Below are 14,386 nucleotides of genomic sequence, written 5' to 3'. Positions count from 1 at the left end.
AAGTGGAACATGCATGTTATTGTGAACTCTTTTCTAGAGATAGTACTCATTGTCTCTGGGCAATTGTAATAATCTGGGTGCCCTAGATCATACATGAAATTTTTATATATCTCAACCAATTAATCTTAGTAACATGGTCCAATTGCATTGCGTCTTTAATTATTTCCTGATTTAAACCTGTGTTGCTTGTGGTCCAGATTCTATGCCAAAGTAACACTGGTTGTACTTTAACAACATCAGCAATGTGAGGAATACCCAACTCACTGTGTAAATTAAAAACAGGGGAACTGGCAGGTACAGCTAAAATAAATCTTAAGAAGGCATTTTCGACATATTGAATAGGAGATGAGTCATAGAACCCCCATAATCCCGCCCCGGGTCGGCGGTCAAGTCTCTGACTGGCCGGCCCTGCCTAGTACTTAATGGGAGCCGCGACACGGAGGCGAGCAGGGGGCGCGCCAAAGGCAAGCCCGTCTGCGTCCGGATAGCCGCCAGCGCCAGCCATGCTTCCCAAATTTCTAGCTCAACGCGTATTAGATGGTTTAGAGACTGGCTTCTGACCATGAATAAAGCTGCCTGCTCTGGTAAGGCCAGGCGCTACTGAGCACTGTTGCAGCACATGCAAGTTTAAGCTGGAGGTAAACGGAGGGCGAGTTAGAGACAATACTGTTCCCTCATTTCCCCCCACGGCCAGCAGTGTGAACACCAGGGACTGCTTGATTAATTGTAGATCCCTGCCAAAACATGTAGAGGATGTCTGGCTTTCCCTTGAGGTGAACTCCTGGGTTCTCATGTTCCTACCTGAAACCTGGTTGAGGGAGGACACTAACCCTGCCCTGATACTGGCAGTGCCCGCTGGCTTTCGGATTGCTGCGCTAATCGGGGCGGCAACAAGTTAGGAGGTGGTGTGGCAGTTATCTTAACCCCTTCGATGCTCATGACGGAACGGTTCCGTCATGAGCATCGGTTGAGCTGTGCTCATGACGGAACCGTTCCGTCATGGCCCCGCCCGCGCTCGAACCCTTCAGCACCGCGGGGGAATCCGCGCAGCGCTGAAGGGGTTAAGGAATGGCTGGGAGAGCGCTATCAGGAGATTGGAGCGCATTGGGAATCTCATCTCCCTCTTCGGTGGCCGGGATGTTAGTATACAGGCCTCCCGACAGCCCTTCTGGCCACTTGCTAGAGCTTTGCGACACCGTCACTCAACTCTCTTTATAATATGTCAATCTAACGGTGCTTGACGACTTCAACTTACATGCTGATGATAAAAATAGCTCACTGGCAACACTGTTCCTGGAAACATTAGAGGGTTTAAATCTCTTGCAATTGGTTTCCGCTCCTGCACATACAGCGGGCCATATGCTTGCCCTAATTTTTTCAAACAATGCAAACCTCAGAGTGGAGGCACGTTTGCGTCTGACTTGGTCGGAACACTTTTTGGTACTGTTCACCAGGCAAATGAAATCGATGATGATCACTGAACTGGAGTGAACTAGAGAAAGGTCACCCCAGAGGTCATGGGGCGGGCACTCTAAGAAACTATACCTCAGCTAACTGGCGACCCAGACAATGATTCTTCCAGCTTTAACCGTTGGGTCACAACTGTCTTAGACACAGTCGCCCTGTCCAGGCCGGTTACTTCTACCAGACAGAAACCCTCAGCCCCCTGTTTTTCCATGGAACTAAGAAGAGAAGAACCTCTGTAAGAAATTAAAACGTTCCTGGAGAAAGTCCTATGGCCCGGCAGCTAAATGCCTCTACAAAGATGCCTTAAAAAGATTTCATAGGCTAAAGTTAGGCAGGATGAAGGAATACTTCACAAACCAAATCAACCACTCAGAGAACTCGGCCAAAGAAATCTTTAAAATTATCAAACGTTTTACCAATCCTACAGCTTTGGACAATATGTTTGTGCCAGGGCCGGACTGGGAACCAAAACCGGCCCTGGCAAAGTGCTCGGCCGGCCCCCCCTGGGGCTTGGGGGTGCCACCGAGCTCTTTGCCAGGGCCGGTTTTCGGCCGATTTTGTTACAGGGCCGATTTTGCAGCTATGCTGCAAAAACGTCCCTGTAACAAAAACGGCCCTGCCGATTTTGCAGCTATGCTGCAAAAACGTCCCTGTAACAAAAACGGCCCCCAGGGGCCCAAAACCGGCCCCCACCCGTGCGGCGCACCGGGGGATTGCCCGGTGCCCGCTACAGCCAGTCCGGCCCTGGTTTGAGCCCTCCCCTACTCTTTACTCGGGCTTGTCAGATTACTTCAAGGAAAAGATCAAAAAAATCTGTTCCGCCTTCCCGTTAAAAGTGCATCCCCCTTGTCAATTCTATCTCCAGACGCTCCTGGCACCTTGTCAGAATTCCGGTTGCTGTCTTCTGAGGAGTCACTCAAGGAGCTTTCCAAGTGCAAGTCGGGCTCTCTTGGAGATCCTTGCCCTGCACGGTTCTTCAGATTACTGGCCCATTGGCTAAATCCATTTCTGAACCAGATTTGGAACTCCTCCCTGAAATCTGGTATTTACCCAGGTGCCTGGAAGCAAGCATTCTTGCTGCCTTTATTAAAGAAACCAGAGGCTGACCCAGCAGAGCTCAAGAACTTCTGGAGAAGGCAGTCCAGATGCAGCTTGCAGAATTCCTAGAAACTAATGTGTACTTACATGACTCGCAATCGGGTTTCAGAGCTGGATACAGCACCGAGACCGCGCTTCTTGAGCTCTCAGAAACAGTACGTGAGTCTGTGGACCAGGGCGCCTCTGCGATGCCGTTTTTTCTTGGCCCGTCTGCAGCTTTCAATACTTTCGCCCACCTGATTTTGCTCAGGAGATAGAGACAAGTGGGTGTGCGGGAAACAGCCTTGTCCTGGCCTCAGTCGTTCCTAGAGAATTGCTCGCAGCTGGTGTTTTGCGTCCATATGTCTCCTCTCAGAAACCCCTTGTTTGTGGGGTGCCCCAGGGATTGGCGTTAAGTCCACTAATATTCAATGTCTAACTTGCCCCACCGGCTACCCTTGTTGAGACATGGAGTGTGAGGGTAGTCTCATATGCTGATGATGCTCAGCTAGTGTTCTCCTTTAAGGAACACTCGGAGGCGGCTTTCACAACTTTAGGAAATTCCTGAAAAACATCTCGGTCTGAATGGATGAGAATTGTTTAAAGCTCAATGCTGAGAAGACGGAAGTCTTGTTTTTCAGTCTGGCGGAACCTCCACCGTCTAGTCTGTGGTGGCCCACAGAGCTGAATCCACTACCTACTTCAGTGGATTCGGCCAGAAATCTGGGAATTAAACTGGATAAGGACTTCTCTTTCTGCGCACCACGTTTCTTCCATGTGTTTCTGGAAATTAAGAGCTATCAGAAGATTTTTACATATCCTGCCGGAGAACTGCAGGAGGACCATGGTCCATGAACTGGTGACCTCACAGCTGGACTACTCCAACATTCTGTATTTGGAGCTACCAGCATATCTTGTCCGCAGACTGCAGATAATTAAGAACGCTGCGGCTAGACTGATCCAGCAGGTGCGCCTTCGACATCACATCACCCCTCATTTGCGACAACTCCACTTGCTTCCTGTCATCAGGAGGATTGAGTTTAAGTCACTTACTTTGGCCTATAGAGCCATTAGAGACAAGGGCCCAGGCTATCTCAAGCAGAGATTGCAAATATATCACCAGGATTGGGCCCTGAGATTAAACCACCTGCGACTGCTAAGGGTTCCACACTTTCTTAAAGCCAGGAAAGGTGGCAGATCCTTCGCGGTTAATACAGCAAAGCTTTGGGTTGCTATGCCTGTCCACCTCCACATACTGGAATCAGAACAGGCTTTTAAGAAAGCGCTAAAAATCTGGCTTTTAATCAGTCTTAAAGCCCCACCCACCCCCTCACTAATACCGCTTTTAGCATCGGGACACCTCAGTTGAGGGAGCTGCGCGCTCTACAAGCTACATTTATTATTATTATTATTATTATTATTATTATTATTATTATTGTGTTAATAACCACTGTAGGCGATCTGAATCATGCTTCAAGCGAATCTTTCACCAATCTCTTGCTGGACAGTAGGAATCACTCCGTGACTTATATTAATACTATATATATTGCGACCCTTCTTTTGGAATCTAAAATAATCAAAAACACATATCAATTCCCTAAATACTAAAAGTGTAAACCTCTAATCATTCCATTACACCTCTACTACTCACCTCAAAGTTATTCCATGGGTTATGTACACTGTGTATTGGATCTCCTTGTCCTAAATCTAAAATATAGCTGGGTGTCAACTTGGGTGGCGAAGTGAGCTAAAGAACGATGATGGATTCAATCCAGATCTGTGACTGGGGGTGAGTGTCTGAAAAGTTTTAGCGCTCCGTCTATCATCTCCTTGTGTTTGCTTTGTTCGCCCTAAGTTGGCTGGGTATGCCCAGATGTGGGTCCCTTGCTCACTTTGCCACTGGATTCAAGCTAGCCTGTCTGATGAGGGGTGTTACCCCGAAGCCGGTCTCAGAATGCTTGTTTCCAGTCCAGGGAAGACCTGGCTTGGCAGTTCGGGCTGGACTGTTCACATGAGGCACAGGGTCCAGACTGATTTGCATATAGCTGGGTTTGAACTGGGAAGTGAGCTAAAGAACGATGATGAATTCAACCCAGATCTATGACTGAGAGTGAGTGTCTGAAAAGTTTCATCACTCCGTCCATCATCTCCTTTTGTTTGCTAAATCTAAAATCATTCAAAACATGTATTCACTCACTATATCTTATCCTCTTCAAACATCTGATCCTTCCAAAAACATATACTGCTCCCCTCCAGTGTCTTCAATGTGGTCTTACACTAATCAACACCACCAACATGGGACCATCCAATTGGAGCCACTGTTGTTATCCTTCTAATGTTGCTTCTGTCCTCAGCATATCTAAAAAGAAGAGGGGATATAGACGCTAATCATCTCCCTTTACCATGTTGTAAATAAATCTTCTTAAGAGACTTGCTAAACTTAAGATACCTCTTACCTCTCCTGTCTGGACTGCTGTCGCAGTATGATCACAACTCTAACAAGAAGGACGCACGCTGAAGGGGCTACTATTTTGCCAGTCCTCATTCAACGCCACCATTGCTCCATTAAGCTAATCTTCCAAATAACAACAGAGCTGTAGGACTAAATATTGACATAATTCAATTATTTTTGTAAATTAATCGTATTACTATTTCTTGTTGGGACATTATTGTATGTCACCCAGGTTTCAACTGGTCTATGGGTTTCTGCTGTTCTGGTCAATCAATACAAATAAAGAAAGGACAACCGTGCTCCCAAGCTATTTGTTGCCTGGTTTTTTGGAAGGAGGCTCTTGGCACGGCGGTAAGGAGCAAATTCTTTATTCTCCTATCTGCTCCAACGCCCGGCAGCAACTGCCAAAAGACCCCCATTGAGTTCCACACAGGGAACTCAGTATACTGACATTCCATACCACCCAGCATTCCAATCCACCTCCACCCCAGCATGTAACCAATCACAACCCCTTCCTTCACAAAAATGAAAAGAATTAAACAGTTTGAAGGAAAAAAATGGACAAAGAATACAATGTAATATGAAGAAAATAATATGCAGTAAATACCTTCAATTCCAGGATACTAACAGCCGAATCACAACATATACGTCGGTATACAGAACTCAATAAAAATATGGTTAATGCATGGTATAATCCTTAAACTTCACAGTTTTGAATTCAGGCACCACTGAGGCATAACACGTGTTACCCGTTTTGCCATTTTCTAATACTACCACGTGATCTTTCACCTTCTTCATACGAATGGGTACAGGAAACCATGACAAACCCTTGCGAACAAAACCAGGCCTCTTTATCCTTACCCAGTCCCCAATCTGAACCGGTAAGGTTCTATGTCGATTATTCATAGTACTATATTTCTTTTGTACCACAGTTCTTACATCCACTGCTCCTGACATTTTTTCTAGGTCATTGGTTTTTCTGGACATCCAATCTTTGTTCAGTTTGGACCCTGCAATCCCACCTCCTAGTGATGTTAACGGGGATATCCCTGTTCTTATGTGAGGAGTTGTTCTTAAGGCTCATTACATATCCTCAATCACTTCCTTCCAATGCAACCTATTGATAGGAGCTAGTTGCAAGTGGTCCTTAATGGCTCGGTTCGCAAATTCGACTAAACCATTACTACCAGGAGAATATAATAAAGTTAGAATGTGTTCTATGCCATATTTGGTCTGGAAATTTTTCATTTCCCTGGATACAATCTGCGTGCCATTATTGGTCATCAATTCTTCAGGGAACCCCTCTCTATAGAATACTTGCCTGAAGAATTTAATGACTACTCCTGAATTGATGTTGTCCACAAACTTCACTCCATGCCACTTAGTCATGTAGTCTACTAAAACTAGAGCATACTTTAGTGAGCTACCAGCAGCTCCAGAAGGTCCAGCCACATCAAATGCCAGGTTAAACCAAGCTGTGTTTTTAACCATGACAGGGTCGACCGGGAAGGGACACATCACTTGCGATTTGTTACTAAGGACACACTTGTAACATTCCCAGACATTATGTTCAATAGCTTTGTCCACCCCGGGCCTCCAAAAATCCTCCCTTACTCTACGCTTCATAGCACGAATCCCAAGATGACCCTCATGGGCAAAGTCCAGAACTTTCCTGCGCATTTTTCCCGGGACGACCAATTTTTCTACCTCTGCGCATAATACCCCCAACAGTAAACAATCCCTCTCCCACTCTTCTGTAAGGAATCAATTCTGCAGGGGTATCTTTGTTGTTGGGCCAACCCATCCCAACAAAGTTTGCTACATCCTGGTGCCTCTTGTCGTCTAATACTGCCTCCTGCCACTCCTGCTCCGATAGAGCCCCTTTCATGGTGTCATCCACTGAACGCACAACACATTCCATCTCAAGCTCATCCAATGTTTTGTCACATTCCTCGCTCTCCTCCGGTGGTGATCTTGACAAACAATCAGCCCCATAATTCTTGGGCCCCTGCCACATATTCCAATTTGTAATAACACTCTTTCAATCTAAATTGCCAATTGGCAATGCACGGAGTAGCTCTTCCACTCCCTTTTGTGGTGAAAATATACACCAACAGTTTTTGATACGTCCTAACAATATATTCATTTCCCCACAAAAAGTTCCTAAAATATTGCACTTCCCACCATATTGCTAAAGCTTCCTTCTCTATTGTTGAATATGAACTTTCATCTTCCCATAAAGTTCTGGAAGCGAAAGCTAATATTTCCTCACTCTCATCACCCCTTTTTTTCATGATCACGGCACCGAGCCCTACTTTGCTTGCATCGGTGGAGATGATACATAAATCATTTATGTCAAACAGTTTCAGGGAGTTGGCTTGCACAATTTCCTTCTTGATTAATTGAAAATTTATCTCACATTGTTCGTCCCACACATACCTCACATTTTGTTTTAGAAGCCTCTTCAGACATACTGTTTTGTCGGAGAAATTATTAACAAATTAGGCATAGTACCCCACTAAACAAAAGAATGAGCGGAGCTGATCTTTGTGTTTTGGCGCACCTAAGTTAGCTTCTAGGATCTTCACTTTGGGTTCAACTCCCTTATTAGATACATGGTGACCCAAATAACCCACCCCTTTTTTAAAACATTTGCATTTATCTTTCCTCAGGGTCAGCCTACTAGACTTCACAATATCCAATTCTTGCTTCACTCTGTCATCATGCTTGGACTTTGTCTTACCAAATATCAAACTGTCGTCTTGGAAGAATGCGACACCCTTGTTTATTTAAATAAATTGCCCATCAACTGTTGGAATAAGGCTGATGCCGATGCCAGACCAAATGGCCTATGGACATACCGATATGCATACTCAGGCATAACAAACGATGGGAGGTGTGTACAATCTCTACTCCATTCAATCTGATGGTAGGCCAAAGAGACATCTAAACAAGTGAAGGAACGAGCACCACCCAAAGTCACCAGCATCTCATTGATATTTAGCAGGGGTTGGCGCTCAACCCAAATATTTGAATTTAGATCTCTCAAATACACACAAAGTCTTAGAAACGTGTCAGCTTTGTGCCCCAGAATTATGAGGGTCAACCATTCTGACCCCATAATGAGCTCAATTATACCCATAGAGCACTTCACCTACTTTGTGAGCCACTGCTTGTGCATCATCTTTGAGTATTATTCGATGCTGGAAACCCTTGATTTTTTTCCAATTTCTTATCAAATACCTCTGGATAATCCCTGATCCACTCATCAAACTTTAAATGACAAACCAGGCTTGAATTTGGTTGATTTGTCGGTTGTGGTCACTGAATCTTTAAGTGAAAGCATAATAAAATGGTGATTTGACCATGTGCAAGGTGAGGCCGCAAAGATCCAAAATGGTTGGGTTGGAGGGCCAGACCTGGTCCAATATATGACCTTTTACGTGTGTATCCTCATTTACATGTTGAGCAAGGTTGAAACTGTAGAGTGTTGGATAATTCCATGGCAGAAGGACCCCCTGTCTCCTTATTCGCCCAGTAGTTTAAGCCCCTGGAAGCAAAATGTTCACATAATCAATGGTCAGAGGAGCTCAAGAGTCCGCCAAGAGTTGTGGAAATTGCTGCCTGTAGCCTGGAGGTTTGTACAAGAGGACAATAAGTAGGGGGATAGAGGAAGATGCAGATTTTATTAGTAAGTTATCCACCATGGGAATCGAGTTTGTAAAAAAGTTTTTTTTTTTTTTTTTTTTTTAAAGCAGACACTCCTCCTCCCTTTTCCCCCTGAAATCTATTTGAGTTAAGTAGGTAGTCTTTTTCGGGGTGGGCAGCCAGAATATGTGGCATAGATATATCCATCAACCAAGGTTCTGTGAGGAGTAATTTGTCTGGGAAATCTGTCAATCCGGGCAAGTTAAATTTTTTTTTTTTTAAAGTGTGTCGTAATGCTTGCAGCAGTGCGACATTGCCTGGAAAGACCAGGTAATGCAAATATCTTGTTTCCAACTATTGGCAGATTGATTACTAGAACACTCAGCAATATAGGTTTTAAAAGAGACAATAAAATATAACCGTAATGACATACAAATCATGTCAGTTTTATGGCACAAGTCTGTGGCTGCCTCTCATGATATAGTTGGTGTAATGATTGTGCCAATGATTATTTCTGCACCAGAAACTAGATTCTCCTTCCTCTCATTCCCACCGTTCAAACCCCTTTGCCAAGCTGGGTATAGCGGCGTGGACAATGACTTCCTTTTCTGTCGTCTTGTGCTGCTGGTGACCATCCGCCCTATTCTTCATCTTCCAGAGCCACATCCATGAGATGAGCCTCAGTGGGTGGATCAGGCTTAGAGCCGTTCAAATCCTCATCACACATCCCTAGGTTTGCCACCTTTCCCAGGGAAAAATGCCGGCCACCTGCTCACTTTTTAACATTCTGCAAAGACCCGGACATGATTCTTAGGTAGAACTTCATATGAAATTGTCTGGACTCTTTTTTAACATGGCATTTCTATATTTGTTTACTTTAATTGTCAGCTAGGGGTCATTACGACTGCTGTAGAACATATTTTTTTAAGTAGGTATTGATAAGGGAAACATTACTGGCTTTAAGTGATTTTTCTAATTTTTGTACCAGCTGGAGCATTAAAATACCAGTCACGCCGGTATCAAACCGGCCAGGTGGCAACCTTACACAGCCCCCTTTTCCAGCAATAAAGTTCAGTATTACACAGGAATGTAATACTGAGCATGCTGCTCCTAACCCTTTGTAAACACCTCCTCACAGCCTTTTCAGATCCAGCAGCTGAATGAAGTGACTGCCAACAGAAAGCGCTGGCAAACAGCCTGGGCTAGCACATTCCCTGTGACTGGGTGTGAGCTCAGGAGCTCTGAATATGCGTGACATGTGGTTCGAGTGTGCTAATGCGGAGGGTAAGCTAAAATGGGTTAGGTTAACCCATGATGCGTGGCTCTTGCCAGGCCTGACCTGAGTCACTCCTTCAACTGTGCCCCAACCTCAACAGGCCCAGTCTCTGGTGCTGCTCTTCTAACCTTCACTTTCTCCCACATCACTGGTGAAGTCCTTACTCTGAATGTCGTTGAAAATGTCCCAATCCGACTGGACTCGGACAGAATCTTTACAGGCTGTTTGTTTGGCTGTGAAGATCTGGCAGATGTCACTTGTCTTCAAAGCGCTTCACGAGTTTTTATTTTTTAGCTTGCTTTGCTGATAGTTTTAGCTGCAGTTTACTGTTCGTGAAAGCAGATGTTGGTAGACATGCTGATATGTTTCTCAGGCGCTGCCCTTTTATTTGGGTGATTTGACTTGTCTCTGATTCAAATGTACATTATCTGGTACTTATGTCAGTATAGGTGAAGTGCGGCGGGTGGATATGAATCTTCATATTTGCTATGGTGAAAACTTAGAAATTGAACTTTGCACTGTTAGGTATTTAGGTGAACTTATATGTGCTTCTTAACAATGATTAAAAACTGCCACAGTTCCTTTTCACCTATGTGGCACCCGTATATGATAAATGATGAATCAAGTGCGAGTAATATTGACATCTACAACATAGTTTATTTGCTTGGAACAGAAGCAGATGCTGTGGCAACAGGTCATTATGCAAGAACGTCGCAAGATGACGATGATGCTTTTCAGCAGAGGTACATCAAGAGGCCTGAGGGACTTTTTAGGAACAGATTTGAAGTTAGGAACGGTAAGTTGCATGGTCGTATTTTCATTTACCTGCATGTAAATATGAGTGGGAATTCGCATGATTTGTACAGGTGCCTGTAACTGTAAATGAAAAGTTTTGTCAGAGATGCCTTGTCAGCATTGCGTCTCTCACAGACCCATTTAAAATATATTGCTTCAAAGCTTGTCTTTGATGTCCTGCGCTTTCTCAAAGGTGCTTTAGAGCTGCAAAAATAAAATATGAGGTTAAATTCCTGTATGCTTTTAGAGATTTAAACATATTTTGGCATCTGAACACAGAAATGTTTAGTTGTCTGTTTCCGAACACCTATGGTAATCCATTATTCATATAGTGCAAACCTCCTGCGGATGATCATAAGGCCGCACACTGTCCCCTTGACTTTACATGCTGGCTTTTTTGTGTGACATTAAGTAGTTCCTACAATATTATATAACATACATGGAGCAATGGCGCCACCTTGTGCTTTTGTATGTGTATTACAGGGCTATACATTCAGAATGCAAGTTATTTTATTTGGCATTTTCTAATGTTTGTTTCAATACTGAGCCCTGTGTTGCCATGGCAGCTTCAGCTTCAGATTGCATATTGCTAGGTGCCAGTTTCACACAAGGCGGCAGTGCCCAAAAAGGACACTGACAAAAGGTTTCACATTTTAAGACGAATAGGTTTATAAGACTGAGAAACTGCAAAAGGTTTATGCTGCACTGAAGAAGTGGTAGAGGTAGAAGGTTCCACTACCTCAAACTATCTGGGTTTAACCTTTTAGGTATTACTTTTACCGGATTTCTGGATAAATATTATCTCTAAGGAATGCATTTGGTGATTATTACTCAGGATTTGATGCTGCTGGATCTTATTTTTTAGCTGCCATTTGTTTTTGCTTTTTGTCTTGGGCCCGCTGCTCCGGGTCGCTTATTTTTTGCTTTCAAGATTTTTCAAAACTTCACTTTCCACTAAGCTGATGTTCTCAGATCGGTCTTATCTGAGCTGCATAACCACACAAAAAAATTATAAAATTTTAATACATTTATATGTTGCAACATTCATGAAGGATGCGGTTGTTTATGACTCATCCCCGTTTTGGTCTCATCCGGTGTAATGGTGATTCCCTTCCGAGTTTAGGAAAGCCAATGTATGTTACATGATTTTAAATGGTACCAACTGGTATATCGATGGTTGCCTTAATCATATGTATGCGTGCTGTTAACAGTTCATAGGTTGTATGCTTCAATAACATTCCATACCATACCACAATGTACTATACAATAACAGTCTATGACATACCATACTATACAATGAAAGACTATAATATACCATATTATATAATAACATACCATGCCATTACATACTATACGACAGCCCATACCCTACCCTACCATATAATGACATTTCATACCATATCATACCATATTCTACCATGTTGTACAATAACATGCCATACTATAACACACAATAATAGCCCAGGTTATAAAATGACAGGCCATACCATACCCCATACCATACCGTATATTGACAGGTCATACCATCCAGTCAGGTCACCCTCGCCTCCTTTTACCTCTGCCCACTCCTTCAATTCCCTCTACCCAGCCCTATAACTCAAGTCACCTTCACCTCCCTTTACCTCTACCCACCCCTGAACCCTCAAGCCTCATGTTACCGTCAGCCACCTCTGAGCCCTCACCTCCCTGTACCTCTGCCTACCCCTCAATCTGCCCTCACCTTTACCCACCCATGAACCCTTATGTCACCCTTGCCTACCTTTACCCTCTCCTGAGCAATCAAGTCACCCTCACCTCCCTTTACCTCTACCCATGCTTGAGCCCTCAATTCACCCTCACCTTCCTTTACCTCTACTCAACCCTAAACCCTCAACTCACTATCATCTCCTTTTACCTCTACCCACCCTGAAGTCACCCTCACCTCCCTTTACCTTCCCTGAACCTTCAAGTCACCCTCGCATCCCTTTACTTCAACCCGCCTGAACCCTGCAGTCATGGTCACCTCAGTTTACCTCTACCCACTGCTCAGCACTCAAGTCACCCTCACCACTCTTTCTCTCTATCCACCCCGAGCCCTCAAGTTACCCTCACCTCCCTTTACCTCCACCCACACCTCAACCCCCAAATCACCCTCACCTTCCTTGAATTCTGCCCACCCCGTAACCCTCAAGTCACTATGACCTCTCTTTACGTCTACCCATCTCTGAACCTTAAAGTCACTTTTTCCTCTACCTATCCCTCAAACCGAAAAAGACCTTTGTGGTAAATATGAAAATATCTGTGTGGTACTTACCTGCATAGTAAAGACAGCGTGGTAAATGTCCTGCATGGGGAATGCTGTGAGATCAAGGTTGTTCCCCCTGAAATAGGACACACATGTTTTGGGGTACACTGAAGGTTGTTTTATGCTCTTCATTATGTTTGGTGTGCACCTTCCCCTCTTTGACAGCTTGCCCATTCCTTTTCCTCTCTCCCGCCCTATAATTTAGGTCTCACCTGAGACATCGCATGTGCATAATGGTTTTGTTTATCATTGCTTACAGTCGGTTGGCTTCATTGTCTCTCTCATTTCCTTGCTTAACTTTAGTCAGCAAGTTTCAGCTTTTCTTCCTTTTTGTTTGTTTGTCCGTACCCTGGAGCAAGGCCCAACTACTGCTTCCCTTGCCCATCGTCCTTTAACTTCTCTCCGTTCATTTTCCTTTTACTTGCAACCCATCCTCCCCCTCCCTCATTGCTGCTTCCCCTGCCCCCCTCGCTATTTGCATTGTTGTTTATCCTGTCTGCCACTCCCCTGTGTTTGCTTGCCCCATCCACCTCCTTGCTCTTCATTGCTTGCCCTCTGCGTTCCGTCTACATAAAAAGAGCCCAAAAGTCAGCCAACACGTGTCAAGATGCTACAGAGATGCAAGCAGTACTGCACTCCCTGTCCTGCATAGCCTTTTTGGTGCTGTCTTCATGCAGGCAGACTTCAGCTTGGATGTAACATAATTAAACGTTTTTTTGAGGCAGAGAATAATCTCATACAGAGAAAATGGATCATTAGCACTTTGTAGTCAGTGCTGGCTGTGTCAAAGTGCTTTGTTTAGGTCTCGCCTGAGCTAGTACGCATGCGCTGCTCTGCGAGGCTTCTAGTAAGGACTTTCAAGTTTCAACTCAAGACCACACGCTCGTGTGTGTGCTTTTTTTTTTTTTGCTCACTGCTATTTGCCTTTGCGTGCGTCTTTCTAAGAAAGACAGCACACAATTGGCCAAAGGCGGGTGCATGTCCCGCCTTCTCTCTCCCCTGGCCTAGGGAACTCAGGAGCGAGCAGCAGCGCGGCCGGGGGCCAGCTGCATACCTCGCATTCCTTGCAGTGCGCGCGCACAGCGCTTGTTTCTTTTGTACCGAGAACACTTCTCTGTTTTTAGGTTTCCAAAAGGTTGATGTGTTTTCGTTGTTTCAAGCCTTTACATTGTTTTAGTGTATTCATCCACGTATTTATTTTAGTTTTGAGTATTTCCCTGTGTTTTGTTTTTCGGTTTGGGTTTTTTCTATGTATTTGTGAGTGTTCTCTTTTAAATAGTTCCTTTATTTTGTAGTGATTTCTATTTCCATGTTGTTTTTCTTAGTTTTGTGTCTTCTGCTGTAGTTTTTCAGTAGTTCTGATTGAGTTTGCATAAGACATTCCTTT

General features: G+C 44.3%; 1 protein-coding gene across 1 annotated transcript in view; it reads left to right on the top strand.

Moving 5' to 3' along the window:
• The window catches only part of TRMU (tRNA mitochondrial 2-thiouridylase), a 198,417-nt gene that overhangs the window by 72,078 nt on the left and 111,953 nt on the right, over window positions 1–14,386 (top strand). The window contains exon 4 of the mRNA XM_085654078.1: window positions 10,594–10,716. Within this exon, the coding sequence (XP_085510204.1) occupies window positions 10,594–10,716 (123 nt within the window). The remainder of the gene's footprint in view (window positions 1–10,593; window positions 10,717–14,386) is intronic.

Source organism: Triturus cristatus, chromosome 4_1 (assembly GCF_964204655.1).
Source record: "Triturus cristatus chromosome 4_1, aTriCri1.1, whole genome shotgun sequence".
NCBI classification, from domain to species: Eukaryota; Metazoa; Chordata; class Amphibia; order Caudata; family Salamandridae; genus Triturus; species Triturus cristatus.
This window is presented reverse-complemented; position numbering and strand designations above follow the sequence as displayed.